Here is a 25,856-nt window from a genome sequence, read left to right as displayed (position 1 = left end):
GCTGACCCAAGGGCAGCGGGCACAGCAGAGCACGATGAGAGGCAGGAGGCTTTTTTCTCTCCACCTGGAAACTCACACAGGGAGGGTTTAAAAAGCAGCAGCAAACCAAGCTGCATCTGATGTTTTTCCCAGTTTCTACAGTGATGTAGACATAAAAGACAAGAATGGGAGTGCAGAGAGAGGCAGTGCAACAAGAGGCATCTCTTGAACCAAGCAGGATCCTTTTGGAACAAAGCAGAGAAGCACCAGATGCACCAGCCCTTGAGTATGGCAGAGTCCAGATTGTATCTGAGCCAGTGTGGGCAGTGTGGTGAGGGCAAGAGGCCTCACTGCTCCCAGAAAGAGATGAGCCATGGCAATGAGCAGGGCTGTTGGGAAGAAGGATGGTATGAAGTCCTTAATTTGCCTCAAAGAAGGGGAGGATGGTCTAGAAAGCAAAAGGGACAGTCAGGACTCCAGGTTTCTGTTCCTCATGTTCCTGTGCAACTGCAGGTATCTCCCCTGCCCTCTGCAAAATCAGCACCACCAACTTTATGTGCTTCACAGGGCTATGCATGGCTTTATGTTCATGGAAGCAGCTAAATTACTGCTGCACAGGCCCAGGTGACTCCGCTGGCAAGCTGTCAGGCTGCAGAGGACTTACTTCATCTGCTATTGACATGCAACAGTCAGATCATCCAGGCCATTAATTATTCACAGATGTTATCACTGCTCCAAGCAGAATGGAGCTAGTTTTCCCTTTGTAATTAAAAAGGAGCTAATCTTATCTGTGATATAGCTTTGTATCACAGCACCCAGAAACACGAGACTCCTGATCACATCCCGGAGCGATGATAACACAGGCAGAAATTGTACTTGTGAAAGGTGCCCTGCTGCTGGCTTCAGCAGGTGGGAGCTCTGAACTGTTTGGCTCTGCTCAAACCCTGGATCCATCAAAGGTGATGGTAAGGCTCCCGCTACCTGTGGGAGCAAGGGTAGATTCAGCATGCAGGTGTTTTAAGAACCCTACCCTCAAGCTCTATCCAAAGTCTGTTGACGCTAAAGGTGTCTGCTGAATTAAAACTTGGCTTAAACTCATATCTATTAGATCTCCAAGCCAAAAATTATGGCTTAATCCTATTAAATATTAGCCTACTTTAAAAGGGATTTCCTAAGTAAGCTAGCTTTCTGACTTCTGTGTTGCAAGACCATGCACAAAGCACAATGCTTACTTCTTAAGCATGTTTGTATCATATCTGTTTTCCTTAGGAGTTTCTCCCTTGGGATGAACAGACACCCGCAATGTCAATGAACACTTCTTCCCTTCTCCTGCTTCAGGGAACCTGGAGAGGGACCCTCTCTTTTCAGAAATTACTCTTGTGTAATGCAATTGTTTTAATCTCAAGCTCCAGGACTTTGCGTTTTCTGCAGTAGTTCATTATCCCAATGAATCCTGAAGGATTGATGATACAAATGAAAGTACCTGGTTACTTACAGTATCCAGGCACATAAGGTCTTAGGACTGTGCCACCAGCCCCTTATGATCTTGTCATTCCTTTTACTGTTTTTCTTTTGTCTTCCTATGTCCCATACCTAGGGCTGAGTTCCCTCACTGATCTCTCTTTCTCTCTCTCTCTTTCTTCTCCCCTTCTCTCTCCTTACCTTGCTACCACTATTGGGATGTAGAGTAAAGATGCTGGTATCAGGACTTTGGTTATGTTGGATGAGCAAGGAGGTAAGTTCAGATTGCTTCAGTAAGGAAGTATAACCGTTCTCCAAGTACTGTACTAACTGTGTGCAATCCTGAAAACGAGGGCCATAAAATACGTGTGGTTGTGCATGAAAACCCCAAAACCTCTTTGCCTTTAGCTTTGCTGTCTGACTGAGGAACGTACAATAACTGCATCAGAGTCTGTACTTCTTTTGATCTGCTTCCCATTAATGTCAAAGAGAGCTGCAGGCTGAACTCATCCAAATCATCATTTATTTTCAGCAAGCTTTGGGTCAAGATCCAGCTACACGATGAGAAGATTTGCCTCCATAAGTGTAAAATCCAACATTATTTACACAGGTGCTTCGTAATTTTCTCACTTTTTTAGCCGCAAGTGAAAGGTGTGCATTAAATGTATCCCAAGAGAAGGTAAAACAGCTTAGTTTGTGTGAATTTCAGTTGCTTGTTGTATAGAAATGTCAGTGAGGATAACAGGAATTTCACATTAAAAGCTATAACACGATCAGCTCATTACAATTGACCATAAAGGAGCTTTCAAGCTTAGATGAGTCCCTGTCTGTGGATGACAGTGACAAAGCCAGAGCCAGATACATTCAATACATTCCAGGAAATTACATTTTTGCCCTTCATAATACTGCAAACAAGTAGGTAGCTCCCTCCCCCAACCAAACTAAGTCTTCATTTGCTGCAGATCCACAGCACCAGCAAAACAGCATCTCAAAGAGAAGTTAAATCACCACAGTATAGATTTCTGCTACTCTGCATCAAACCAGCACCCCCCCCCAAGTCCTTATTATTATTTTCTATGTGGCATGGTACAAAACTGTATTAGAAAATGCTTCCTACAGAAGTAATGCTGTATCACCCATCAAGCCCAAAGAATGATCATAAGCAATGACTATAAGCACTGTTAGGAAATTGCCTGCAAAACCTGATAGGCCCTTTGCATCTGTAATGTCCCTGCCTCCCTGGCACCAAAATTAATGTGAAATAATAACAGGACCTAACCAGGAAGTATTTTCTCCTATTTCCTTTTTTATGTACATCTCATTGCCTTTCCCCCCCCCCTTTAGGAAAAGGAATTTAACCCAACCAAATTTTGTCACATCAATTTGTCTTGACAAGAGAAATATTACAGAGACTATTTGGTTGTCTTCAAAAGAATTCCTGAATAACGGCAGTAAAAGAACTATCGCTGAAAGCAAGAAACCAGAAATCGCTTGTGTTGAAACAGATATGGCACCTGTCTAAATAATGTGTTTTGTTTCAGGAGTGAATTATACAGTTGAAATAAATCATGAATATTGTCAAAGAAAGCCTGTAAATACCCAGGAACGTGTTGCAATGTAATTCACAGGCAGATCAGCAGAAACTTTTGTGGTTCCTATAACTCCCTTTGCATTTAGTTTTGGGGAAGATTGTTTCTGTTCTTTAACTGCTGCTTTTTCCACAGATTGCTAGGGGGGGTATTTTGATTTTAACCCTGAATTTTGTCTTCTACTTTGGCGCTCTACTATTACTAAACCTCTCTATGCAGAAGTTGTCCAACCAGCTCTCTAGTCATACTAGAGAGGATGGTCTGTGTGAGCCAAGGAGCTGAGACTGGACCCATAGACCTTTCTGGGGTCCAGGGAACTCAGTATTAAACTCTTATTGACAGTGAAACCTGAAATGTATATTGTATGGCCAGAGATGCAGTTAATCAATATTTACAGGAAAGAATCAGACAATTTAAAAGCCTCTTTAAATCAGTTATGGTCATGCCTTAAGTGGTTCAGTAAATTTAGCTTGTGACTCTACACTATGGGTTTCTCGTGGAAAACAGGCTAACAATGCTACAAACCCTGGGTATATTGTATCCGCTGTCCTATGCTAAATGTTTGATAAGTTTTGTCCATTTTAGCCGTATGTAGCTGTAAAAATTCCTGGTTATTAATTTTAGTGATGAAAGACTTACATTCTTGGGCAAAACACGCTAATGATGACTTTGAGCCCTCTGTAATTAGTGCAGCGTGTGCAACCCACGGATGTCTCAGCAGATTATCAGATTAAGGGAATAATTTGCTAACACTGCCATGTGATCTCTTTTCAGATGACTGCACAAGTCACTTAAGATTATTAGGTGTTAAATACACAAAAAAACATGACATTGATCTTTCCAGTGGGCGGCAAGCAGAATATCTAATCTCTGCAGTTGCTCGAAGCTCTATTTCTAGGTTTCCTTACAGAATTGCTTGCTTTGAAGTTAAATAGACTTTAAAAGGAAAACTACTTCGAGCCGATCTCAATCGAAATGACACAAAGCAGAACCGATTTTCTGTCACCAATAAGCAGAAGTCTTTGGGATCGTAAAAATTTTACAATAGTAGGTATTGTAAAATTAATTGTAAAATTATTGTAAAATTAATTGAAAAATTATTGTAAAATAGTAGGTATTGACAGGAGCGGTCTGGCTTGCTCCTGTTGTGCACAGCTAGCAGTTGTGACTGGTCTGTTGTGACCCAACAGAGATGTGGAGCTTCACAAGAGCTTTCATTACTCCTGTTTCACAGAGAATGAGACTGCCATGAAAACTAGAAACCACCTCCAATGCCCTTTGATGTCATTGGGAATCTGAGTAGGCTCTTGGAATAGTCCCTCTGCAATACCAAGAAGAACCATTTTTTGAGCCACATATTGTCACCCAAACCAGTTGGACGCAGTTCTTCCCCTGGGCAGCCCACAGTAAGAAGCCAAGAGGTTAGAGTCTCCCTGTTGAGATTTTCTCTATCAGTGAGGAAGTCTTTCCAAGCCCCATGTGCATCCATAACGCTGATATTTTTGTAAACCTGGCCTTGATTCAAGCTCCCTTAATTAATTATTTAAATATAAATATGTCCATGACGCCTTAAACTAAAATATTTATATTTTACACTAAAAATGTCGTGCTGCGAAGGGTTAATGAGCAGTGGCAGTTGCTCTGCTTCATTAAATATGTTTCTGAAACATGCTAACTTAGAAAAACGTTAGTATTTGGATGCGTGTTGGTAAAAGCAGACTATAGAAATGAAACTGTTAGTGCAAAATGGGGATATAAAGATAAACCTGAATTGCTGACAGAGGGGAGGTCCCAGAGTGGTAGCTCTCTTCCTCCAGAGGAAAATCCCATCACATGAGAGCATCAGCAGGCAGAGAGATTTGGACCTTCAAGGCCACAGTGTCCTCATTCAGTTTATTACAAAAGAATTTTGTCCTTGTATACCAAACAGGATGGAGGGGAGAAGCTTTTCCAATAACAACAGTAGCAGCATAGCCGCTTTTCATGCAAGACAAGACAGAAGAATACCACAACTTTGATAAGCCAAATAGAAAATGTCAATGCAATTGAAACTTTCTCCCTGCACCACAGCAACAGCAAATGCACAACCAGCAATGGCAATGAACATGGGGAGCAGCTTAATCTACCCAGCAGAGCTCTGCTCCAGATAAAGTGGAAGTATAGAGGTAAAACTTTGGAATAACTGAGTAATCCCACGAGCAAAAGTGTTGGCACCACTGACGGTGCCCATGCTGGCTGACCTCTACTGTTCTTGCTGGAGTTACGAGTTTTATAGTTTTGTTGAGAGCTTGGCTGGCCTGTTTCTACAGCACTGGAGAAACAACTGCAGTAAATACAAAGATAATTACAATTGCTTTCCACCAGAGAGCAAAATTATGGCCCCTTGCACAGGCCCCTTCCCCACTTCACCTCCTGTTGAAAAGCCACCATGAAAAGTAAGATACCTAAAGCAGATTTGCCAGAGGCGCTCCAACAGCACCTATAAGCTGAGCTGATCTCAGACAGAAATGGTTTGCTAATTAGTGACAAAAAAAGGTAACTATCAACTCTTCCAGATTCTACAGGGAAAATGGTGTTAATTCTGTTGCAATTGTACTGCAGAACAAAAGACAAACAAACCCTCCACAAAAGCAGGTTGTGCCTCATCTACTGTTTTTTTTAGTGCAGCTACACGTGGGCTCGCAGTGTAGCATTCCCCGCCAGCTTTCTTCCATTCTACCTGGGCTCAGCAGTGCCTTTCAGAGTGGAGCTAGGTTAAGACTCAGGATTTCTGTAAAGGCTGTCGTAGAAATGCACTGCTGTTTGATATGATTCTCCTTTATGGAAAATGGGATCACCGAATACCATTGGAAAGAGTAAATCTGCTTAATCTCTTTCACATTCAGCCCTCTTGTATGCAATTATGATTACAGCGTGTTCTTAGATGTCCTTTAATTACTTTTTCTTCTCCAATGAAAATTGTCATTGGTGGAAACTGCTTCATTGCACAATACTCCAGGCAAAGGAGCAAGTTCCCTTTTCCACAGGCATTTAACTGACATTTAAACACAGGCCCCAGATCCTGGACACTATTCAAGGACCATTTGTTATAAATTACAGATGGGGATGCAAAGGTGGAGCAACATCACACTTGCCCTGTCCTGGCCCTGCATCCAGTGCTGTGCAAGATGCTTTTGCAGCTATGTTTGCTCAAGAGGCCACAGAGGCAGCTGAGGGATGCCCTTGCTACAGCTTCCCTCTCCCAGCCGCTTCCCTGATCAGTCACAGAGTGAGGATTTGCCAGGCTGTTACAGAAGATCCTGGCAAAGACCCGCTGGCAAAGGGCCACAATGCTACAGTAAAACTAACAGGACTAGCTTACGGTCCCTCAGTTGCTTATGGTTTTAATACAGAAGTAATTCATCAGTATAACGATACAGGTAAAACATGTTCTTGTTTGTATACTGAGATACGCTGTTAGTTTGCTGTAAGGTCTGGAAGAAGATACAGAATCACAGAATCAACCAGGTTGGAAAGGACCTTTAAGATCATCAAGTCCAACCATTCCTCATCACTGCCAAGACCACCACTGACCCATATGGCCACTTTGTTTGAACTAAAGTAACATTGTCAGATGTAAAAGGGTATCAGTATGCAAAACCGGCTAACAAATAGCAGAGCTTCTAGAAAAAAGGAAGGAAATCCCAATGAAACATACTTCTGATGTGTATTCTTCAAGACAACACCAATCTCATACATATCATATGTGATATATAAACATATATTTAGATATAGTATATTCAAAGAATACTGAAACGAACTATCAAAAGATGTTTAAACTCTGACCTTGAAGTGCTTCTCTAAAAGAGAGGTAAAGGACATGATTTTTTGTAGGCATGAATTTGTATAAGATCAGGGCAGTATATGCCAGCAGAATGCCTTCCCTAAAACCTTTAATACAATATGCAAAGTTGGAAGGGGAAGATATCCAAAAACAGATATTAAATTAACCTCTTGGTTGGCATCTGATTTCCTACCAGCAGTGATTCATTCTAGGCAGATTTTAATATCACTTCTACAAAAACAAATCCAGAGTGACCCCATTAAGTTAATTCCTCTATAATATTTATGCCTCAATAATCATGGCTAGAGTCATGCATCTATTTCCTTGCCTGTGGGACCAGATCTTTGTCAGGTACAAATTGGTGTTGCTCCATGAAGCCAGCATAACTACACTGACTTAAACCAGTTAACAATCCAGCCCACGACACTAACAACTAGCAACTGGTTTTAGAACCAGCAGCCAGCTGTCTAGACTTCTGGGCTACAGATACGACATGGACTTTTTACACTGATGAGGTTTCCTTTAGTGGAAGATAAATTAGTTGTGGATCTCTTTTCTGTTCAGAAATAGCATAAGCATCACACACAAATCCTGAAGCAGAATGAATTAAGTCAGGCTCCTGGAGAGAGCTATAATTTAAATGGAAGTCTTTGAGTCCTGTCAAATACACTCTTCAATTAGCACTTATCTATTCAAGCAGAACAGGAAATGGAAAGTAAGTTTGAAAGGCCCCTACTAGATACCTGGCTTCAGAGAACATGCATCTGAGCAAGAGAATATGCTTAGACTGAAAGCCACCAGTGCTGCCAGATCTAGGGCTGATCCGTTGCAGTCTTACCTGGCATTTTCTACTGGCCAGCCAAGGTTAGGGAAATACTAGCAGCAAAATCAGTGGAGGAAAAGTCAGCACCTCTTGATCCTCCCAGTGTCAAAATATACACTTGGAAATAGCCGCCTTTTAACTGAGAGCGCTGGAACCAGCCAGGCTTTGCAAACACATCTCTCACAAGCAGGAGGTGGGAAATCTGCCATAGAAATTTAGCAATTCCCATCACGCTGCATGAACCAGCATAAAAACCAGCTGACCCTCCCACAGCTGCTCTCCAGAGCAAGAGCAAGTGATGCCCAACTATGTGGGACTCTGCGTTAGTGAGGAGCAGGAGCGCTTAGAGGAGTATCACCTTCTACCACCTACTCACATTTCTGATGAGATTGACAATCTGTGGCGACAACCACGAGCCAAAGCTTCTGCTCAAGTCTCCCAACCGAAATGTAAAATAACAGTGTGCATGAAAATAATCCAACCTTGTCTTTCTGGTTCTTGGCTCAGCACTTTATCTGGCAGAATTTTTGTGCACTCTGTCTCTCAGGTTTCCTTATTAGTTTCCCAATCCTTTGCTCAAATTATATGTGCCCATTTTAGAGGACAGTGACAGGTAACTCTGATCCCTTAAATGTATCCCTGGATTTGGGATTGATAATTCCTATGGTATCAGGAGATGGGCACATCCAGCTGAGGAGAATGACAGCTTAGAGCTGAAAAGTAGATGGAGTTTGCAATAGTGATATGGCCCCTCTCCTTCTCAAAACCCAGCATCATGCAAGAATGAAACAAACAGCACAAGTTCAATATTTGAATTATTTCAGCTTGAATAATTTAGGCCAGGATTTTCAAGGCCCTCTGGGGGTGAGGTGCCTGTTTCCCATTAAAATTATTATCTTATTTAATTAATTTTAATGGGAATTGGCTATCCAGATCCCCCAGAAAGCTTTGAAAATCTAAACCTCAGTTGTTATTAGAAATCCAAGTAAGAAATTAGGCCTAGTCATGTTCCCAGAGAAGTTAAGAGGAGCTTTGTAATGACGTCAATATGCACATGATTTTCTTCTAAAATGCCTGGTTTTTTTCTTCTGGATAGGACCCAGTAAACATCAGGGGTGACATTACATTTTTCCTACAACCAGTGCACTCCCAGTTCCTTTTCTCTCAAGTCTAATTCTGTGTTTGCATTTTTTTTCATTCAATAGAGAGAATAGGGAAGTATTTGTGTTTTACTGGGATTGTTTCACTTTGTCTCTTCAGGTACAATTACAATTTTTAATGGATTGAAATGCCACTCTCAGTAATTTTCTCATCCCGGGCAATACTTACTTGGGTTTATCTTTCATGAAACAAATGGTGAGGCTTTTCACCCATATAAAATGCTGTCACTACTGAATAAGACCCCTGATCCCATCGGATCCACATCTGTTTACATCAGCAGAGGATCCATTCCTACAATTTTACATTGTGGCATTCTGTTCCTCAAGGGCATTTTTCCAAGCTTTAATACTGAAGAAATTAAGACATGAAATTATTCTGAGCTACCAAGTCACTAAGAAAACTCTACATCTTCATTAGCCTTAGGTGGAAACAAGCCAGATTCTGTTTGATGCCAGCGGAGAGACAGTGTCTATATATGGCTGGTTACTGGGATTGGTGCTTTGTAACTTGCCCTAGAGCAAAGCAGAAGTGACCCCACTGAAAATATAAGTCTTCATCCAATGCTTGTTTTCATAAGATCCCTTGGGCACAAAGACAACCAACGTCATGGCCAGTGGCTGTCTTTCAGTGAGCATCAGGCTCCTGGCGTTGTTGCAACTGCTCTGTGTTCACTGAGCTTACTCCTGATTTGCTATATCCATACCAGAAAGAAAACCAGCCCTGAGGCCATACTTGGATTAGAGATTAAGATCCAATGTCAATCAAAGTGGCAGGTCTCAGTTTCCTCAGACTCTGGAAAAAGGAGTACTTGGATACAGCTCTTAACAGTTTCGCTCCATCTCTGGTACCATTATTTCCAGCTTTCTCACTCACTAACCAAAGCAATTATGCTACTCAAAATCACCTAATTCCAAGGTATTTGTAAGCGTAAGTAACCGAAGTATTTTCCATGGAAGGACACCTTTTCTCTTGTATTAACATACATTAATGCAAAGTAATAACACTATCTTTCTTTCTCTTGGATGTCATTGGTGTCTTAGTAAGTGGATGTATTGTATTGTGTTTCTGGACCTTGAACTTTATAACCCTTCCTTTCTACATCATTACATCTTGTTTAAATGAATATATTTCAAATTCCTCCTTTGTTTTACTCTTCCCATATTAGTAAAACCCATCTTCAGCATCCAGTGCGGCATACATCCTATCAACAATGCATCAGCTCAGATTAATGCATTGTAATGTCATGATTAATTCAGTTCTACATGGTCATTTTTCATGTTCTGTTGAAGACAAAAGCAAGCAAACAAAAATACTATTCATTCCACACTGTCATCCCTTTGTCCTGACCAGAACAACTCGATCGTGTTGAAGAAGGCATGAACCATATCAACCAAGACATGAAGGAGGCCGAGAAAAATTTAAAAGATTTAGGGAAATGCTGTGGCCTTTTCATATGTCCTTGTAACAAGTAGGTACTGGGTACCGGCTCTGCTATGTGGTGTCCAGTTTTTTTGTCACAGTGAATGTCTGAAGTTTTTTGTCTTTTTTTTCTTTGTCCTTTTCCATCTGCTTCATTCTGTGGGGATAAAATACTTGTGTTTAATCAGAACAACTGGAACGCATCGAAGAGGGAATGGACCAAATCAATAAGGACATGAAAGAAGCAGAAAAGAATTTGACGGACCTAGGAAAATTCTGTGGTCTTTGTGTCTGTCCATGTAACAAGTAGGTGCTGCCTGCCTCATCTCTTTGAGCACTTAAGGCTGATTCCAAAGGCCTTGTGAAGCTCATCCTTGCTAGGCACATGGACAGGATGAGCATGTGGCATGCAGAAAGAACGATTCTGGTTCAAATGCATTCATCTCATAGCATAGACAACTGACTGGGAATTACTGTAGATGCATTAAAATCAGGCATACTGCAGTGAAAGCTTCACTGTCAACACGTTTTAATGGTAAACGTTTCAACATTTTACACAGAGTGTACTGGCTGGTTCCATTTTCCAGTGACCAAAACCACTGGGGCTACCTTATTCCTGGAGACCCTATATTTTGAAACATATTTTGACAAACAAGTTTAACAAATGAAATAAAACAGCTGAAAAAAATGCAGAAGAGGCCATAATAAGCATCGCTTCAAGTCATGGATGAAAATCACACCTTCTTCCATTGTTCAACAGACACAGCCCCCAATAAGTTCTTGAAATAAACATGTTTCCCAATTGGAACCCAATTTGAAATGGTTTTCATCCTGCCATAGGAAACAAATTTGAGGAAACCTGAACATGCCAAATTTCTCCTGTTTGGGTAGCACGTACACTGAGCAGAAATGTTGAAATGCATCGAATTTGCTTGCATGCCATTACACTTGAACGAAACCGTCCTCCAAGTAATGCAAAGCTTGTTATCAATGCCAAATGAAAATGTGATGTGCGGTTATGTGGGTGTAGGAAACTGAGGACAAAGAAGTCCTTGAGGAATGGCCAATTCAGCATGTAGTGAGTAGGCATGCAACCAGGTTACAGTGAAAACATTCATAAAGGGCTGTCCAGAGACCGTACAGGAAACAAAGCACAGTGAAGTGGTTGTGTAGTATTGTACTCCCATTCTACGTGGCACAGGTGTTTTGTTCACAGCCAGGGCCTCATCTTAACATGATTACCAAGACCAAAGGAAAAACAGCTCTTATGGAGTTTGGTGGGTATTTTGCCAGCCATCAGAAGGGTAGGACTGGGTTTCTGCCTTATCAGTCATCATTTATCTTGAAGTTAATTCCCTTGGGACACAATGCAGATACTGCCTCAGCTTTAAAACAAATCAATTTTGCTCCTGTGTACCAAGCCACAAATATTTTGCTGGGGTAAACATTTTACCCAGAATACATGTGCTATTGACTTGGTGTGCATAATAGGAAACAGGCAAGGAGGAATGGAAAGAGCTATACACACACAGCCTTTGTCAGTGGGACTACAAGCTCTGATGTAGGCTTTAGCCCTGCTGTTCTGCACCAGAAGACTCGGTGCAGAAGAGATGCAGGTATGCAGCAGAAACTTTACATCTCTCACCCTGTAAAAGCTGTTGCAACTTAAAGAGGAACACTGTCCCAGATTGCTCCTCCTGGAGAAACCTGGCATAACGCCTACATCAAAAGTTCACACTTGAAGTACAAAACAATTCCAATGTATTTTGCAGGAATCATTATTTTTTTAGAGCAGCTTTAACGTTCTGTACTGTAGGAAAGGCCGCTCAGAACTGACAGCCAGAGCTGTAGCATGGATGGGGCTAGAACCTGAGACGTGGCCTTAAAACATTTATCACTTCACTATGACTGCAGTATCATGAAATCAATAGATGAAAGAACAGGAGGATACTGCACGTGGAGGATGTTCATTTCTAAAGCTGTCTCCTCCCTGCTTTAAGGCAGTTTTCTGACCTTTGCAGTCTGCAGCCAGATTTCATAAACTAGCGTTGTTAGTTAATGCGTTCAGGAACAAGAGTATAGATGAACAATTCTTTTAAAGACTGCTCTTTGAATCTCTATGCCAGGACTAAACTGGTACAAACAAGATGGTATTCTGGGAAGTGGAGTGTAGGAGGGAGAGAAATCTTACAGTTCTGGGTATCAGCATCACCATGATCCCCTAATGCTCTTCTAGCTGGTGGTAGATTAATGGCACGTATTTTAAAAATACTAAGCATTTCACACATAGCTATACTTAGATCCACCACGCTGTGAGCCTTACCAAAACGTAAGGCTTCATCCTACATTCTTAGGAGACCCAAAATGCCCATGAACTGAAACTTTGACCAGACTGCACTGAAGAGGATGACTGTTATTGACCATGAGCAGACCCAGACTCCACCTGTTTAACGGGAAGTCCACAAGAAAATAGAGATTTAAGTCCTGGGTGTATAAAATCATTCACCTCAAACTCACACACTGTCTCACTCTCTAAGTCACACAGGTCTAAAGAACAGGCAAAACCCTGTAAATGTATGTGCAGCAAGAGAATAACTTTCACTCATTTTTAGGAACACCAAATCTGATGTATACTTTCAGAGAACTAAGAACAAACAATCCAACCATCATCTTTTTAAGTCTTTATAAACTTTAAGAGGAAATAAGCAACAAAACAGCCGAATAGGAAAGGTCCTCTTTTCATCTACATTTTAATGCTACATTGGAGCATGCAATGCTTATGTTGATGCTCAATAAAAGCTGAGCTGCTTCAGGGGGCATGGAGAGAACACAACACCAGAGATGGGTTTGTTGTGTCCTTTCCCAAATTCTCCAGAAGCACGTTCAGTTTCTACCCTGAAATCCAAGCCATGGGGCTGTTTATGTGACTGATGGGAGCTGGCCGAAGAACAGGGACACCACGGAGATTTGCAGTTCCCAACAGCTTTGCTGGAAACTGCTTTATTTCCATGCTAAAATCAAGAACTTAAACCTACAGACCCCAAAACCTCACACTCTTCTGTCAAAGTGTTCAATCTCATCTGATGACCCCAATGACAGCAATCCCATATATGCTGCACATGCTACTCTGCCACTAAAGGTATGCCTGGATTTTAATTTTCTATCCACGGCAGCTCAGTCAAAAATGGCTCTGAAAGATAAAGTAATTGTCATAAACACAAATATAACAAGTTGCTAGGCTATTTTGAAGTCCTTTGGTTTAAAGCTCCTGAAGGAAGTGATGATCCATTTTTGCCTGTGTCTTGCTTATTGTGAAGGCTGTTACTGCTGATGCATTAAGAGTATGATGAACTAGTGGGGAAACTGTGCTTAGTGAGAATGCTTCACTTTCTTATTCATGCCTGTAGCTGGTGCATGAAGAAAAATGTAGAAAGATTTCCCTTTCTGATGCTAGATTGCTCGTTATCTTTTATTTTCTCCTGCACTCATTTCACTTCTGCCTATTTTACTTTTTGTCTCTGTGGACAAAGGTTTGTACATCAACGGTCGATGTATGATTACTATTTTCAAGTACCGATATATTATTTGAAAAATCTAACTATCCCTATGAATTTTATGATAAAATCACCCTAAATTGCCTTGGGAAAGGTCAGTGGCTTTAAATGCCTATTATGCCACATATATGTTAAAAAATAACACCAGAAGCCCAATCTTCTGCATGGTAAAATGTTAAATTCTAGCCAAATCCGTTTCTATCTAAGAGGGTGTGTTGCTGTGATGTGATGTACACACTATACTTGGCAGTTCTGTTTTTATGTGTGTCTGCCAATACGTTCTCTGTGTTTGATGTCAAAATGTATGTGTCACTGAAATGAAACAATGTTTTCTACTTATCTGTATTTCTTTTCTTTTTCCCTTTTTTCTTTTTTCCCTTCTTTTTTTCTTCCTTCTTTCTGGAAACTAAGTCAACATCCAAAAACCTGTGTGCAGTGTCGTAGACTTGATAATTGCAATTCACCCTATTGGAAACAAAAACCTCTGACCAACACAGTTGTTGTGGCAGTAAAGTAAAAAGAAACAAAATCCAAACCCCTCCTTTTATTCAGGATCATGATATATCGGTATACAATCAACGACCCTCTATCTGAAAACTCATTTGCTTGATTCAGCTTTTAGCTTGGAGAAGTAAAGAGTTTTGCGTTTGTCCTTGTCCACTTGATGCTTTGTTACTCATCATCTTTCTCGCCTAGGCTTAAATCAAGTGATGCTTACAAAAAAGCCTGGGGCAATAATCAGGATGGCGTTGTAGCCAGCCAGCCTGCACGTGTTGTAGATGAACGGGAGCAGATGGCCATCAGTGGTGGCTTTATCCGCAGGTGAGCCTTTTTATCCACTGTTTTCTCTCTCTTCTCCTGGTCACTGATATATTTAGATTTCTTCCATATGGTCATGAATTCTGCGGTGCTCATTAACTCCTTCAGCAGTGCTGGGTATTGCGATGGAGCCAGCATTTGCCATGGAGTGGTAAGTGCTCAGATTAAGCTTGACAGCGATTAAGACAGGTACTAAAGGCTTATTGTGTCCAGTGACTTCCCCTGGCCCTGTGAGTGCTTGTCTGAGCTAGTGAAAAGGATGGTTACGTTGGTGGAAACCCTGGAAGTAAGGATCTTAGCCCTGAGAACCAGAGGATGCTTGAAAACATGCCCTAAACCTTGAGATTGCCTAGATTTGGGCAATAATGGAATAGAAATAATATCTATTTATTGACTTCACAGCAGCAATGTGAGGTTGCAGACTGTCACAGCCAGTCAGCACCATCCTTTGAGCTCCAGCTCCCTGGCACAAACAATGCAGTTTTCCTATGAGGCTTATTATGGGTCTCATTTATGACACTTGTCAAATACCTCAGAAATGAAGTGTCAGATAAATACCACCTTATTGTTATTACGTCTCAAGATATGTACTGCTCGTTATCTGTGCCTGCCAGAAGATGTACCAAAGCATCCAGCACCCATTCCTTCCTTTTCTAAAAGACAAAAGCCTCAGGCTCCCTGCCAGAGCAGCAAGCCAAGTGCAGAACTCGAAGCACACTTTTAACTAGAGGTTCACCACTTCCCTGCTTGTAACTATCCAGAAAACCTCACTGAACGGGGAATGATGCCCCATTCTTCAGCTGCTGTAAAGCCATAATCATGGAGAAACATGGATGTTTTAGTGGCAACCTCTGCGCACTCAAATGAAGCCAGTTTGAAACACACAGCTTAACTAATGGCAACCCAGCTTCAAACTTCCAGCAGTCCATAGGGACACAGCAATAAGTACATACTGATTACAGTGCTTATAGAGATGTATTTAGATGACAATGCTATCAGCTGAATGGATAAAGGCATACCAGTAGGCAAAGCTTTGATCTCTGAAGATTAAGGACACTGGATTAATAAGCAATTATCTTTCCAAAAACTATTATCCACTTATTTTTTTTGGCTGCTGTGATAAAGGGAAATCGGCGTGATGCAAACAATGGTGTCACACAATCTGGAGCATGGGATGGAGTTGCCATTTAAGTTTGCTGGGTCTGCCATTCACTTTTTTCTATTGTTTCTGGATGGCAGCCCCACCAAAACGAAGGCTGGGGCGTGATAACAGAATAGCAGTGAAGGAAGGTATGCTTCACCATAGTCGCTCCGCAAATAGCCTGCAGTGCGCTTTTGGCACTTACATAAACAGAAATTGAGCAAGAGGCTTAAAGTAGTGATTTTGAGTGGCATCCATGGACCTTGGTTGTCCTAGTGTCAGTCACTTCATGCCTGTCCAGTCACTGGAGAGTTGAACTGGGCCTTGGCTCAAGCACAGATTTTTTTCTCTTAAAAAGCAAGCAACTGAGAAAGACAGTGCTAAGAATGAGAGAAAAAGGACCTTTACTTAAGCCAGTAAATCTGAGAGAAGCTGCTTCTATTCTTTATCAGAAATACGTTGAATTAAATAGGATGTTAGGTTAGGATTTTCAAAGCTGAAGCAGCCCTTCTCCAATATTTAGATGACCCCAAGTGTACAAGGACTGGGCAGTATCCATTAGCTATGTGTAGTTCAAGGAGGCGAGCTGGTATAGCTTCAATTCCACCACCCTCCAGCATTTCCCAAGTACTCTGACTACACACAGGTCCAAATAGAGCACCCTTTCATTCTTTGCTTGAGAAGAACCATCCAAATACCTGTGCGCAGAGAGGTGTAGTATGTGGTACAGGCAAGCTCCGACAGCAGCACTTCTAGGAGCAGCAGCCACAAGCGGCATAAATGGAGCAGTGATGAACCCAGACAATTAATCCCAGCATCCAAAAAATAAGGATGTGATGATTTTCAGGCTAACTACTTACTAATCCCTTTTCTTCAAAGCTGAGCACAGCAGGATGCTCCTCAGGTGATAAGTGAAGGAGGACGCAGGGGAGGTTTTGGGTGAATCAGAGCTTCAGGGGGAACCTCCTCTATCTCTGCCTCAAATAATTGCTTCTTTGCTCCCAGGGTAACAAATGATGCCCGGGAAAATGAAATGGATGAGAACCTTGAGCAGGTCAGCGGCATCATTGGCAACTTACGTCACATGGCCCTGGACATGGGCAATGAGATCGACACACAGAACCGCCAGATTGACAGGATCATGGAGAAGGTAGGAGCTGACATTTCTAACTGGGCACCAAAACGGGCTGTGTTTTCCCTTCTGCAAGCACAGGCTGTGCATGCTGCAGTTTCTCTTCAGCTCAGGAAAAGGGATAGAAATAGCTGTTAGAGCTGCTCTCTCTTCCCCTTCCGATTCCTTCGGCCAAAGCAGAGGTCGCTGCTGTGGACCTTCAGTAACATACAGTGCAGGCTGGGTGGAATCCATGCTGTTGGGTTTGCCAGACAACAGCTGTCAAGGGGATCCCTCAGCATAAATCAAGGCTCTTTCTGCAACAGCTTTGAGAAAGGAAAAGTGCCCTGAGCTATCCAGAAACATGGAGCTTGGGTCTGAATGCCCTGGCGCCTCCTGGCAAGTTTTAAACCTTCCTGGACTTTCCTTTCCCTCGGAAACTCCATGAGCATAGAAGAACTGGATGACCTGTTTGGAGGTCTAGTCCCAAAAAAGAGGATGCGGAATTATTAAGCAAGGCTTTGCCATATGGAGACAGCACAGCCAGTCTTGTCATGCTGCCTGCTTATAACCACATTGGTACAGAGATCTACCAGCTCTCTTGGTATGTGTATACCTATCTATCTATATATATATCTATCTCAAAATCACCATCTAAAAAAGCAGAGAGCACCATTCCAGTGCCAGACCTGCAATGCAGGTTGCTGAAGCAAATACCAGCACCCTCCAAACCCATCTGGGAACTCATTGCCATCCTCAGATCCCAAGGATCTGCAAGCCATCTGCATTCATACTGGCAGAGCTCCAGGCACAGGCACAGCCAGGCTGAAGTGACATAAGAGGCTAGATCTTCATCTGGTGTAAAATCAATACACCACTGAGATTTACACAACCTGAGGATCTAACCCAAGGACTTAGATGTGCTGCTTAGAGTTAATTCTGACCTTAAGTGGTAGAGCTTGTAGTCTTGAGCCTTCTTACACGTGCAAGCCTTCTCACACAAGCAGGATACCCATGCCTAATTTTCATGTTCATTAACTACATCAAGCCTAGTGAAAAAGTTACAGTAAATACTGCAATGAGGAATTCACTCAATAGCTTTCCTTATTGGAATTTGATTCCAGAGAGTACCGGGTGAAGTATACATTGTCTTAAAGGTGGGAAGTTCGTCTCCAACATAGAGACAGTCACATAACACAGTTATGACTTTGCACTGGTCAAAAGTTTTGTTTTATAAAGTTGCATCTGTTAGTTTGACTGCATTGGAAAAGCACAGTATTACTGTAATGCCATTCTGCAGCATTTCATATTCCTGGGAAAAATAGGAGCATGAAGGGGAAGGATTTATTGTTGTTATTCATATGAAAAGCACTAGAAAGCAGCACATCTATCTACGTTGTGAGAAGGGACTGGAAGATTATACAGCTACCTCATAACTACCTTTAAATGAGAAGTTTAGGACATAATGTTGTATTCTCAGAGCAATTATGAGGACATGCACTGTTACATGTTACAAACTACATTACTCATGATATAACATAGTGGCCCTGTGGATGGACGTCATAGAATGGTTTGGATTGGAAATCAGCTGCATCCTATCCATGCCTGCAGGATGCTATCACAAACTACTGCAAGCCTAACAATTCTCCCATCAATTCAAGCCTGCAGATAGCTAGATTTGGAAACACTAACCAGGCTCCTTATGCACCTGAAGCACATCGGCCCAACCTCTAGGCAGTGCATGCTGAGGGCAGTTGGCTAACTGAGGGGCTGGCCTTGCACATCTATGCAGTCTTCTTACAGAGTTAGGCATTTCATACAGCGTAGAAAACTACACTGCAAGCTAACGCGATTCATTAAATCCAGCCTTTGTCAGGCAGAGCCCTTGGCTAAGGAACAGTGACACATTTCTGAAAGATGGACTTGCAGGGTACGCAGAGGAGTTGTCATGAAAGCAACACAAAACCAAGGCAGTCTTAGATAAAATGTGCCAGGTTTCTCGGAGTAAGGACTGTAATGAGATACTAGAAAAGAAAAGCAAGATATCAGGAAAAGCCTCTATAAAAGACAGAAATAGCAGTTAGCTGGATAATACTGAAACCACAAATGCGTACACATCCATTTTGCAATGAAATATGCCAGTAGAACATCATCCCTACTGGTAGTGGGCATGCAGTATTGCTGGAGTCATTTTCTTTTCCTGGCCAGCTGAAGCACTGGGGTTTTGATCAATTATGACCATTCGAAAGACCCTGGCACACTTTGCAGAAGCCAGGGTACATCACAAAGCTAACCTGGATGCTCCTAAAGTGTTTATGTTAGACTGGATGCATGCATCCAGAGCAGGGTAATCTCATAATGCAGAGATGTAATCTGATCTATCCACAGGAATCAGGGTAGCAACGAATAAAAGACTTTATCTTTCCCTCATATCAGAGAGAAAGAGAGAAAACCTCAAATGATGAACAAATGTCCCAGACATCACCACCAGAAGACCCTGGCCCTAAAATAAGCCATAAATAGGAGGTTGGGAGGGAAGTAGGAAGGGCTTAAAGTGTTCTATCTTGACCTAGATGGGAAGGCCTGCACAAAGACTCCTACTGAATTTGATGCATCATCACACACCAGAGTTAGACTTCAGTATTCCTACTTAGGAACATTATGTTTTATAAATATTCAATGAATATTCGTGACAAACATAACTGCTTCCAAAACCATTAAGTTACATTTTAGGTAGTCTTCTGGAAAAAGCACACAAAAACTCTACTGTGGTAGACAAGGTCAAGCTCACGGCTAAAATAACGTGATTTATAATGAGTAGTTATGCTGATTTATGCTTGTTGAGGATCTGGCACGTGCTACTGTACTAAAAATACACATTTACATAGCATTTGCCAAAACAATTATGGAGAAAAGCCCATGATATTTAAGAATGATTTATTGCACATCTGTATAGCCATTTGAAATGGACTTTTAAATGTATGTGAGACAGTTGCTTCACCATTCAGCCTTTGCAGATTGGAGATTCAAAATAAATCTGTACAATCTGTATACACTGCAGAGATGTGAGAATAATCAAACAAACAGAGTTTGCTGTTTGAGTTCATGCTTTTAAAGCAGTAACAGAACTCTCACCTTTCCCAGAGGTCTGATTTAAAAACATTGAAAACATTTTCTATGTAGTCCTTCTGCTAGCTTGAGTTGATATGGCAACATGGGCCTGAATGGAGCTTTGCCAGTTTTTGTCAGCTAAAACAAAGTCTTTAGTTTTCAAAACTAACTCCTGCAGAGCTACAGAAAACCATGGCCAAAGTGTCTTCCCACTCAAAGAGAACTCCTGAAGCTCCCAAATGGTGCTGTTTTATCAACAGCATTTTTCCTGTCCATGACAGAGGGGTTAGAACTAGATAATCTTAAGGTCCTTTCCAAACCTATCTGTGATTCTACAGTTTTTTTAATCACAGCAAGTCTTACTCCATGGAAAACAATGAAGTTACCAGGTCAACCTACGCTGGACTAAATTCCAGTTCGATTGCTTCAAAAAATGGTAGGATCCCTGCCTTTCGTAGAATCATAGAATAGTTCGGGTTGGAAAGGACCTTAAGATCATCCAGTTCCAACCCCCTGCCATGGGCAGGGACACTTCACACTAAACCATGTCACCCAAGGCTTTGTCCAACCTGGCCTTGAACACTACCAGGGATGGAGCATTCACAACTTCCCTGGGCAACCCATTCCAGTGCCTCACCACCCTCACAGTAAAGAATTTCTTCCTTATATCCAATCTAAACTTCCCCTGTTTAAGTTTGAACCCGTTACCCCTTGTCCTGTCACTACAGTCCCTGATGAAGAGTCCCTCCCCAGCATCCTTGTAGGCCCCCTTCAGATACTGGAAGCTGCTCTGAGGTCTCCACGCAGCCTTCTCTTCTCCAGGCTGAACAGCCCCAACTTTCTCAGCCTGTCTCCATACGGGAGGTGCTCCAGTCCCCTGATCATCCTCGTGGCCTCCTCTGGACTTGTTCCAACAGTTCCATGTCCTTTTTATGTTGAGGACACCAGAACTGCACACAATGCTGCAAGTGAGGTCTCCCGAGAGCAGAGTAGAGGGGCAGGATCACCTCCTTCGACCTGCTGGTCACACTCCTCTTGATGCAGCCCAGGATACGGTTGCTTTCTGGGCTGTGATCGCACATTGAAGCCAGCTCATGTTCATTTTCTCATTGCCCAACACCCCCAAGTCCTTCTCTGCAGGGCTGCTCTGAATGTCTTCTCTGCGCAGCCTGTAGCTGTGCCTGGGATTGCTCCGACCCAGGTGTAGGACCTTGCACTTGGCATGATTTCTTTAATTCCTGTTTATGCTGCTGCTCAATGAGAGAGGCTGCTCTGTCTCACAGCTACACTGCTGAACTTTGTTGAGTGAAAGGAATTATGGCATAATTCCTACCTCATCCTTGCCTTTCTGTCCTGGGTTCAGCAGCAGCAGTCACTTTTTCCCCTTCTTAGTAGCTGGTGCAGCGCTGTGGTTTTGACTTTCGGCCTGGAGATAATACTGATAAAACCGATGTTTTCAGTTGCTGGTCAGAATGTTTACTCTGACCAAGGACTTTGTGAGTCTCATGGAGGAAGCAGAGATAGGACACCCGATCCAAACTAGCCAAAGAGGTATTCCATACCACAGCACGTCATGCCCAGAGATGTAACTGGGAGTTACTCAAAAGGGCTGGATCACTGCTGGGTGGGGGCAAGTTATCAGTCGGCGGGTGGCAAGGTGTTGTATTCTCTTCCCTTGTTATTTCCCTTATCATTATTATTATTGGTGGTAGCAGTAGTGATTTGTATTATACCTTAGTTATTAAACTGTTCTTATCTCAACCCGTGGGAGTTGCATTCTTTCGATTCTCCTTCCCATCCCTCCAGGAGTGGCGGGAAGAAAGGATGGAGGGGGGAAGTAGACTGCGTGGTTCTAATTTACGGCCTGGGCTTAAACCACGACACTTTCACATGTAGAGCACTCCCTATATCAGATGATCTAGCTTCCCTGCTCCAGCGGCTGTCTACACTGACCAAAACTTCAGTTTTGACTGCATGCCTGGTGATCTAAATTAGAACAGAACCCAGGTGCACTGAATCTTAGAAAGCACTGAAGCTTTTCACCAGTAAAATTCACATGATCAGTTCTCATCCTGTCATCCATTACCACCAATCCTGCTAGCACTCTATCAATAGCACCAGCTACGGATCTGGGACAGCATTTACAAGAGCTCAGTGAAGCTGAATACAAACATCAAAGCTCTACTCAAAGGCTACCTGAAGTGTCACAAACCCATTAAATATGTAATTTCCTTTTGGGTCCTTAATACCACTATAAAAAACAGCTCTCTAGTATTTTCAAGCCTCTTTTTTTCCTGACTTAGCCAAAACTGGAGTAGTGTCTACAAAGCACTGTAAATGCTCTTTTTTTCTGCCCTGTATTCATCTATTTCTTTCCTTTGTGTTTCCCTAGGCTGATTCCAACAAAACCAGGATTGATGAAGCCAACCAGCGTGCAACAAAGATGCTGGGCAGTGGTTAAATGCAGTGAAGTGCATTTCCTTTTAATGCTGTCCAACAAGGCAGCACATTCATGCTTTTATCATGGTATTTATCTACTAGGTTTGCACACATGCACATATCAGCCCCATTGTAAATGTTGTCCTGTGTAGTTTGTCAGCTTTCCAAAAATGATACTTGTAATTATTTTTTTCTAGATATCTTTCTTTCCAAAGGTTGTACATAGTGCTGATTTGATGGCTATAGCTCACTATGATGTTTTCTGGGATTTTTCCTTTCCTTGTTTCTGTTTCAGATTCCTTTCCTTTTTCCCCCCTCTCCTCATATATTTTTTTAAATGATGTTTGCTGAATGACAACACTGTTGGAATGCTAAACGTGCTGTTAACCTTTAAATATACAGTATTGTTCTTGTAAAACTGTGACATTCCACAGAGCTACTGCCATGCTCCTGTCTTTGGGTATCATGATGTTCAAGCACTTAAAACCTGCTGTCTTCAGTTCTTCATTGCCATTATCTGTTGTTATGATTTCATGATTAGACAATGTGGAATTATATTACTATAACAAGCATTGCACTAAAAAGTGATGTGATTTATGCATTTATGCATGAGGAATAAATAGACTTTTAGACTCCTACTTAAACAAGAATTTTCCCATGGCAGTAGCACACCAACAATGACAACAAAAGCATGCTCAGTATTCGGACTCTTTTGGGAATATGTTATACCAGCAAGTTTGCAGTTGTGCCACTTTTTTCTTGTTGATATATATATATAGTTATTAATCATGATCATTATTTTTTAATTATATATAAAAAAAAGAGGGATTTGGCACTCACCATTTAGCCATTGCCAGCAAAATAAAAGCTTGGCTGAAAATATGTCAAAGACAAAAAGAAATAAGTGTAATATATTGGGTTTGTCTGCTGCTTTTGAAGACTATCTTTTGGAGGAAACGACTACCATACGAAATGGTGCAAAGAAATGTAATTTTTATAAGGCTCTCTCTTACTAGTCGCTATCCCCATGTGGTTTGTTATCGGTACAGTTCTCTGTTGCTTACCTAGAGCTATGCACACCAAATCGCTGAGATGTTTAGTAGCTGACAATGAAAAACTAACTAAAAAAAACCTAAATGAATGAACTCTAGATAAACTGTGAGATAAATATCATTTACAGCATGTAATATGAAATTCCTTCTGTCTCCTGTCAGTTTGTGAAGTGATTGACATTTTGTAGTTAGTTTAAAAATTATTAAAAACTATAGATCTCAGAATCCATGCTTCCTTTATCCATTTGTTGCCCTTCGTGTCAGTGACAACCAGTTATTTGCCATGTACCTGGAAAGAAGGAGAAGTGCAAAGTCTAAAGACTCTATAAACTGGGTCTGTATTACATAGAAAACTGATGATTTCTGTTTGCGATACTGTATAGAAGCAACTACTCTAAAAATAGCATTTTACACTCTGTGCATTCCAAATGAATGCTATTTTAAATAACCTGGCTTGGATTGCCAAACACTGAATCAAAATATACTCTCTTGTTCTAGGGAAAAAAAAATGAAATGAACGTTACAGTACAGAAAGATACAGTTCCACAGTCAATAGAATCTGTTCGTGTAGTGGATCTAGCCACATGCTAATACACCTCTTTTTAGGGAGCACTTTGATCTCCAGAGTTTGTATAGTCTGCTAAGAATAATTTCCTCAAATGACTAACAACAACTAGTGTCTACTGCCACTGAAAAGTGTTATCATATTTACCCAAGGATTTTTTTCCCCTATATGGACAAATTATAATTAACCGTGTGTGAGTGACAGTTCACTCATGTGTCTCACATGGCCCCAAGTCAAAACACACGAAGAACATAAATGCTTGCATAATTAAAATCGCATGATAATGCAGACAAGTTGTATTTTCTGTAGCAGCTTTTTATTTTTAATATCTATTAAAAATTCATTTATGCAAATGTTTTCCCCCACTCCTTTAAACCAAAGAGTAAACTTAAAGCAAGCGTTTTTAATCTGCTGACCATTTCCAATCCTGTTCGCTCAGGGATTGTAGCATTTGTGACAGCACTATCATTTGGCAATGTCAAAGCCTACTGAAGGAAAGCAATAATTGTACTGGAAAACATGTCAGTATGGGAAGATACAAATACAAGGATAATTGAGAAGGGCAAGAAATATGTAGAAAAATAATGAAGATATTAACGGAGGTGTTATTCTCATCTGCTTGACAAAAATGCACCCTGTCTGAAGAAGATCATACTTCCAAAAGCCGTTAAAGCTATCAGAAACATAAGTTGTTGCTGTGAAGGAAGTCACTATGTTTTGACATCTGGTTTTTGTCTTAAAGACCAAAACCCAAAGTGTTGGAACTTTCTGCCAAATGGAAGTTTTAAAGGATAGAAATCTTGAAATGCTTCATTATATTTGTCTTTGTATCCTCCCCCACTGCACCAGGATCTCTTAGGAGCTGGCTGAGAATGACTCAAGTCAGTAAGTTTAATACATTGCATTTCTCTGATAGTTTTGGGAATTGACTTTCGTAGGATTCATTATTCTTGGAATAATTCAAAGAAAGGCTCGATCTCACGCAGTTTGTTATTAGAACAATCCACTTCTGATTGTTGAGTGTTGCGCACACCAAATCCCTGGTGTAGCAGCTGACTCAATAGGAAAAAGAAATAAGACATTTTGAACTGAACATTGCCTCAAACGTGGCATTTCTCTTCCCCCCATCCCTTCTCTGGTCGGCCCCGTTTCCCATGACAAACTGTACTTTCCCTGAGGCCAAACATGCACAGTGCACTGTTGACTGCTTGAGGGGCAATGCTCACTAGAAGGAAAGGGAAACAGGAAAGGAGCTGGAATTACAACTCCCACAAGATAAAATGGTCACATTGATCATGGAAACAACAAAGAAACCTCTAGATTTTTCTCAAGGCAAAGCCTTTTTTTTTCCTGCTAAGAAACTTCCCTTTGACCACGCTATATTTTCTAATCAGTAATCTCTTTTGTCTCTGTACCAGTGCCATCTGGAAATCCAGATTTGAGAGAAAAGAAGGAAAAGAATAAAAAAAGAGGGTGCTCAGAGACAAAGCTTCATGAAATATCACTCATTTCTAGACTTTCAATGCAATTTCACCAAGTTTTTAACATGGCAAGATCCTCACACTGGTGTGGGTTTAAGGTGGTCATAGGGAAAAGGTTTTTCATGTTCTCAAGCGCCACAGCTGAATGAACAACCCATCCAGATTACCTCAGATTTTGCTTAAAAACTGAAGTCCAACTAAAGGACAAACTTCTGTTGAGCTCTACAAATCCACAATTAATGACTTCTTCCATATCATGCATTCTTTTGCTTTCCTAGTCTAGTCTGGAAATGGAAATATCAAAGTAATCCCAAAGTAGTATGTTTCA

At 41.4% G+C, this 25,856-nt stretch overlaps 1 protein-coding gene across 2 annotated transcripts in view; it reads left to right on the top strand.

Annotated features, from left to right (window-relative positions):
• The window catches only part of SNAP25 (synaptosome associated protein 25), a gene marked incomplete at both ends in the record, with an annotated part of 29,690 nt that extends 7,238 nt beyond the window's left edge, over nt 1-22,452 (top strand). The window contains 5 exons of one of the 2 annotated variants that reach the window (XM_080615525.1): nt 1,666-1,714; nt 10,444-10,561; nt 14,506-14,631; nt 16,775-16,919; nt 22,384-22,452. In XM_080615525.1, the coding sequence (XP_080471651.1) occupies nt 1,666-1,714; nt 10,444-10,561; nt 14,506-14,631; nt 16,775-16,919; nt 22,384-22,452 (507 nt within the window). Of the gene's footprint in view, nt 1-1,665; nt 1,715-10,186; nt 10,305-10,443; nt 10,562-14,505; nt 14,632-16,774; nt 16,920-22,383 lie in introns of both variants that reach the window. The other variant, XM_080615526.1, reaches the window with a different exon arrangement.
• Between the last annotated feature and the right edge of the window lie 3,404 nt (nt 22,453-25,856).

Source organism: Psittacula echo, assembly GCF_963264785.1.
Source record: "Psittacula echo genome assembly, chromosome: 4".
NCBI lineage: Eukaryota > Metazoa > Chordata > Aves > Psittaciformes > Psittacidae > Psittacula > Psittacula echo.
The sequence above is the reverse complement of the archived record's forward strand: the minus strand, read 5'-3'. Positions and strand labels throughout refer to the sequence as shown.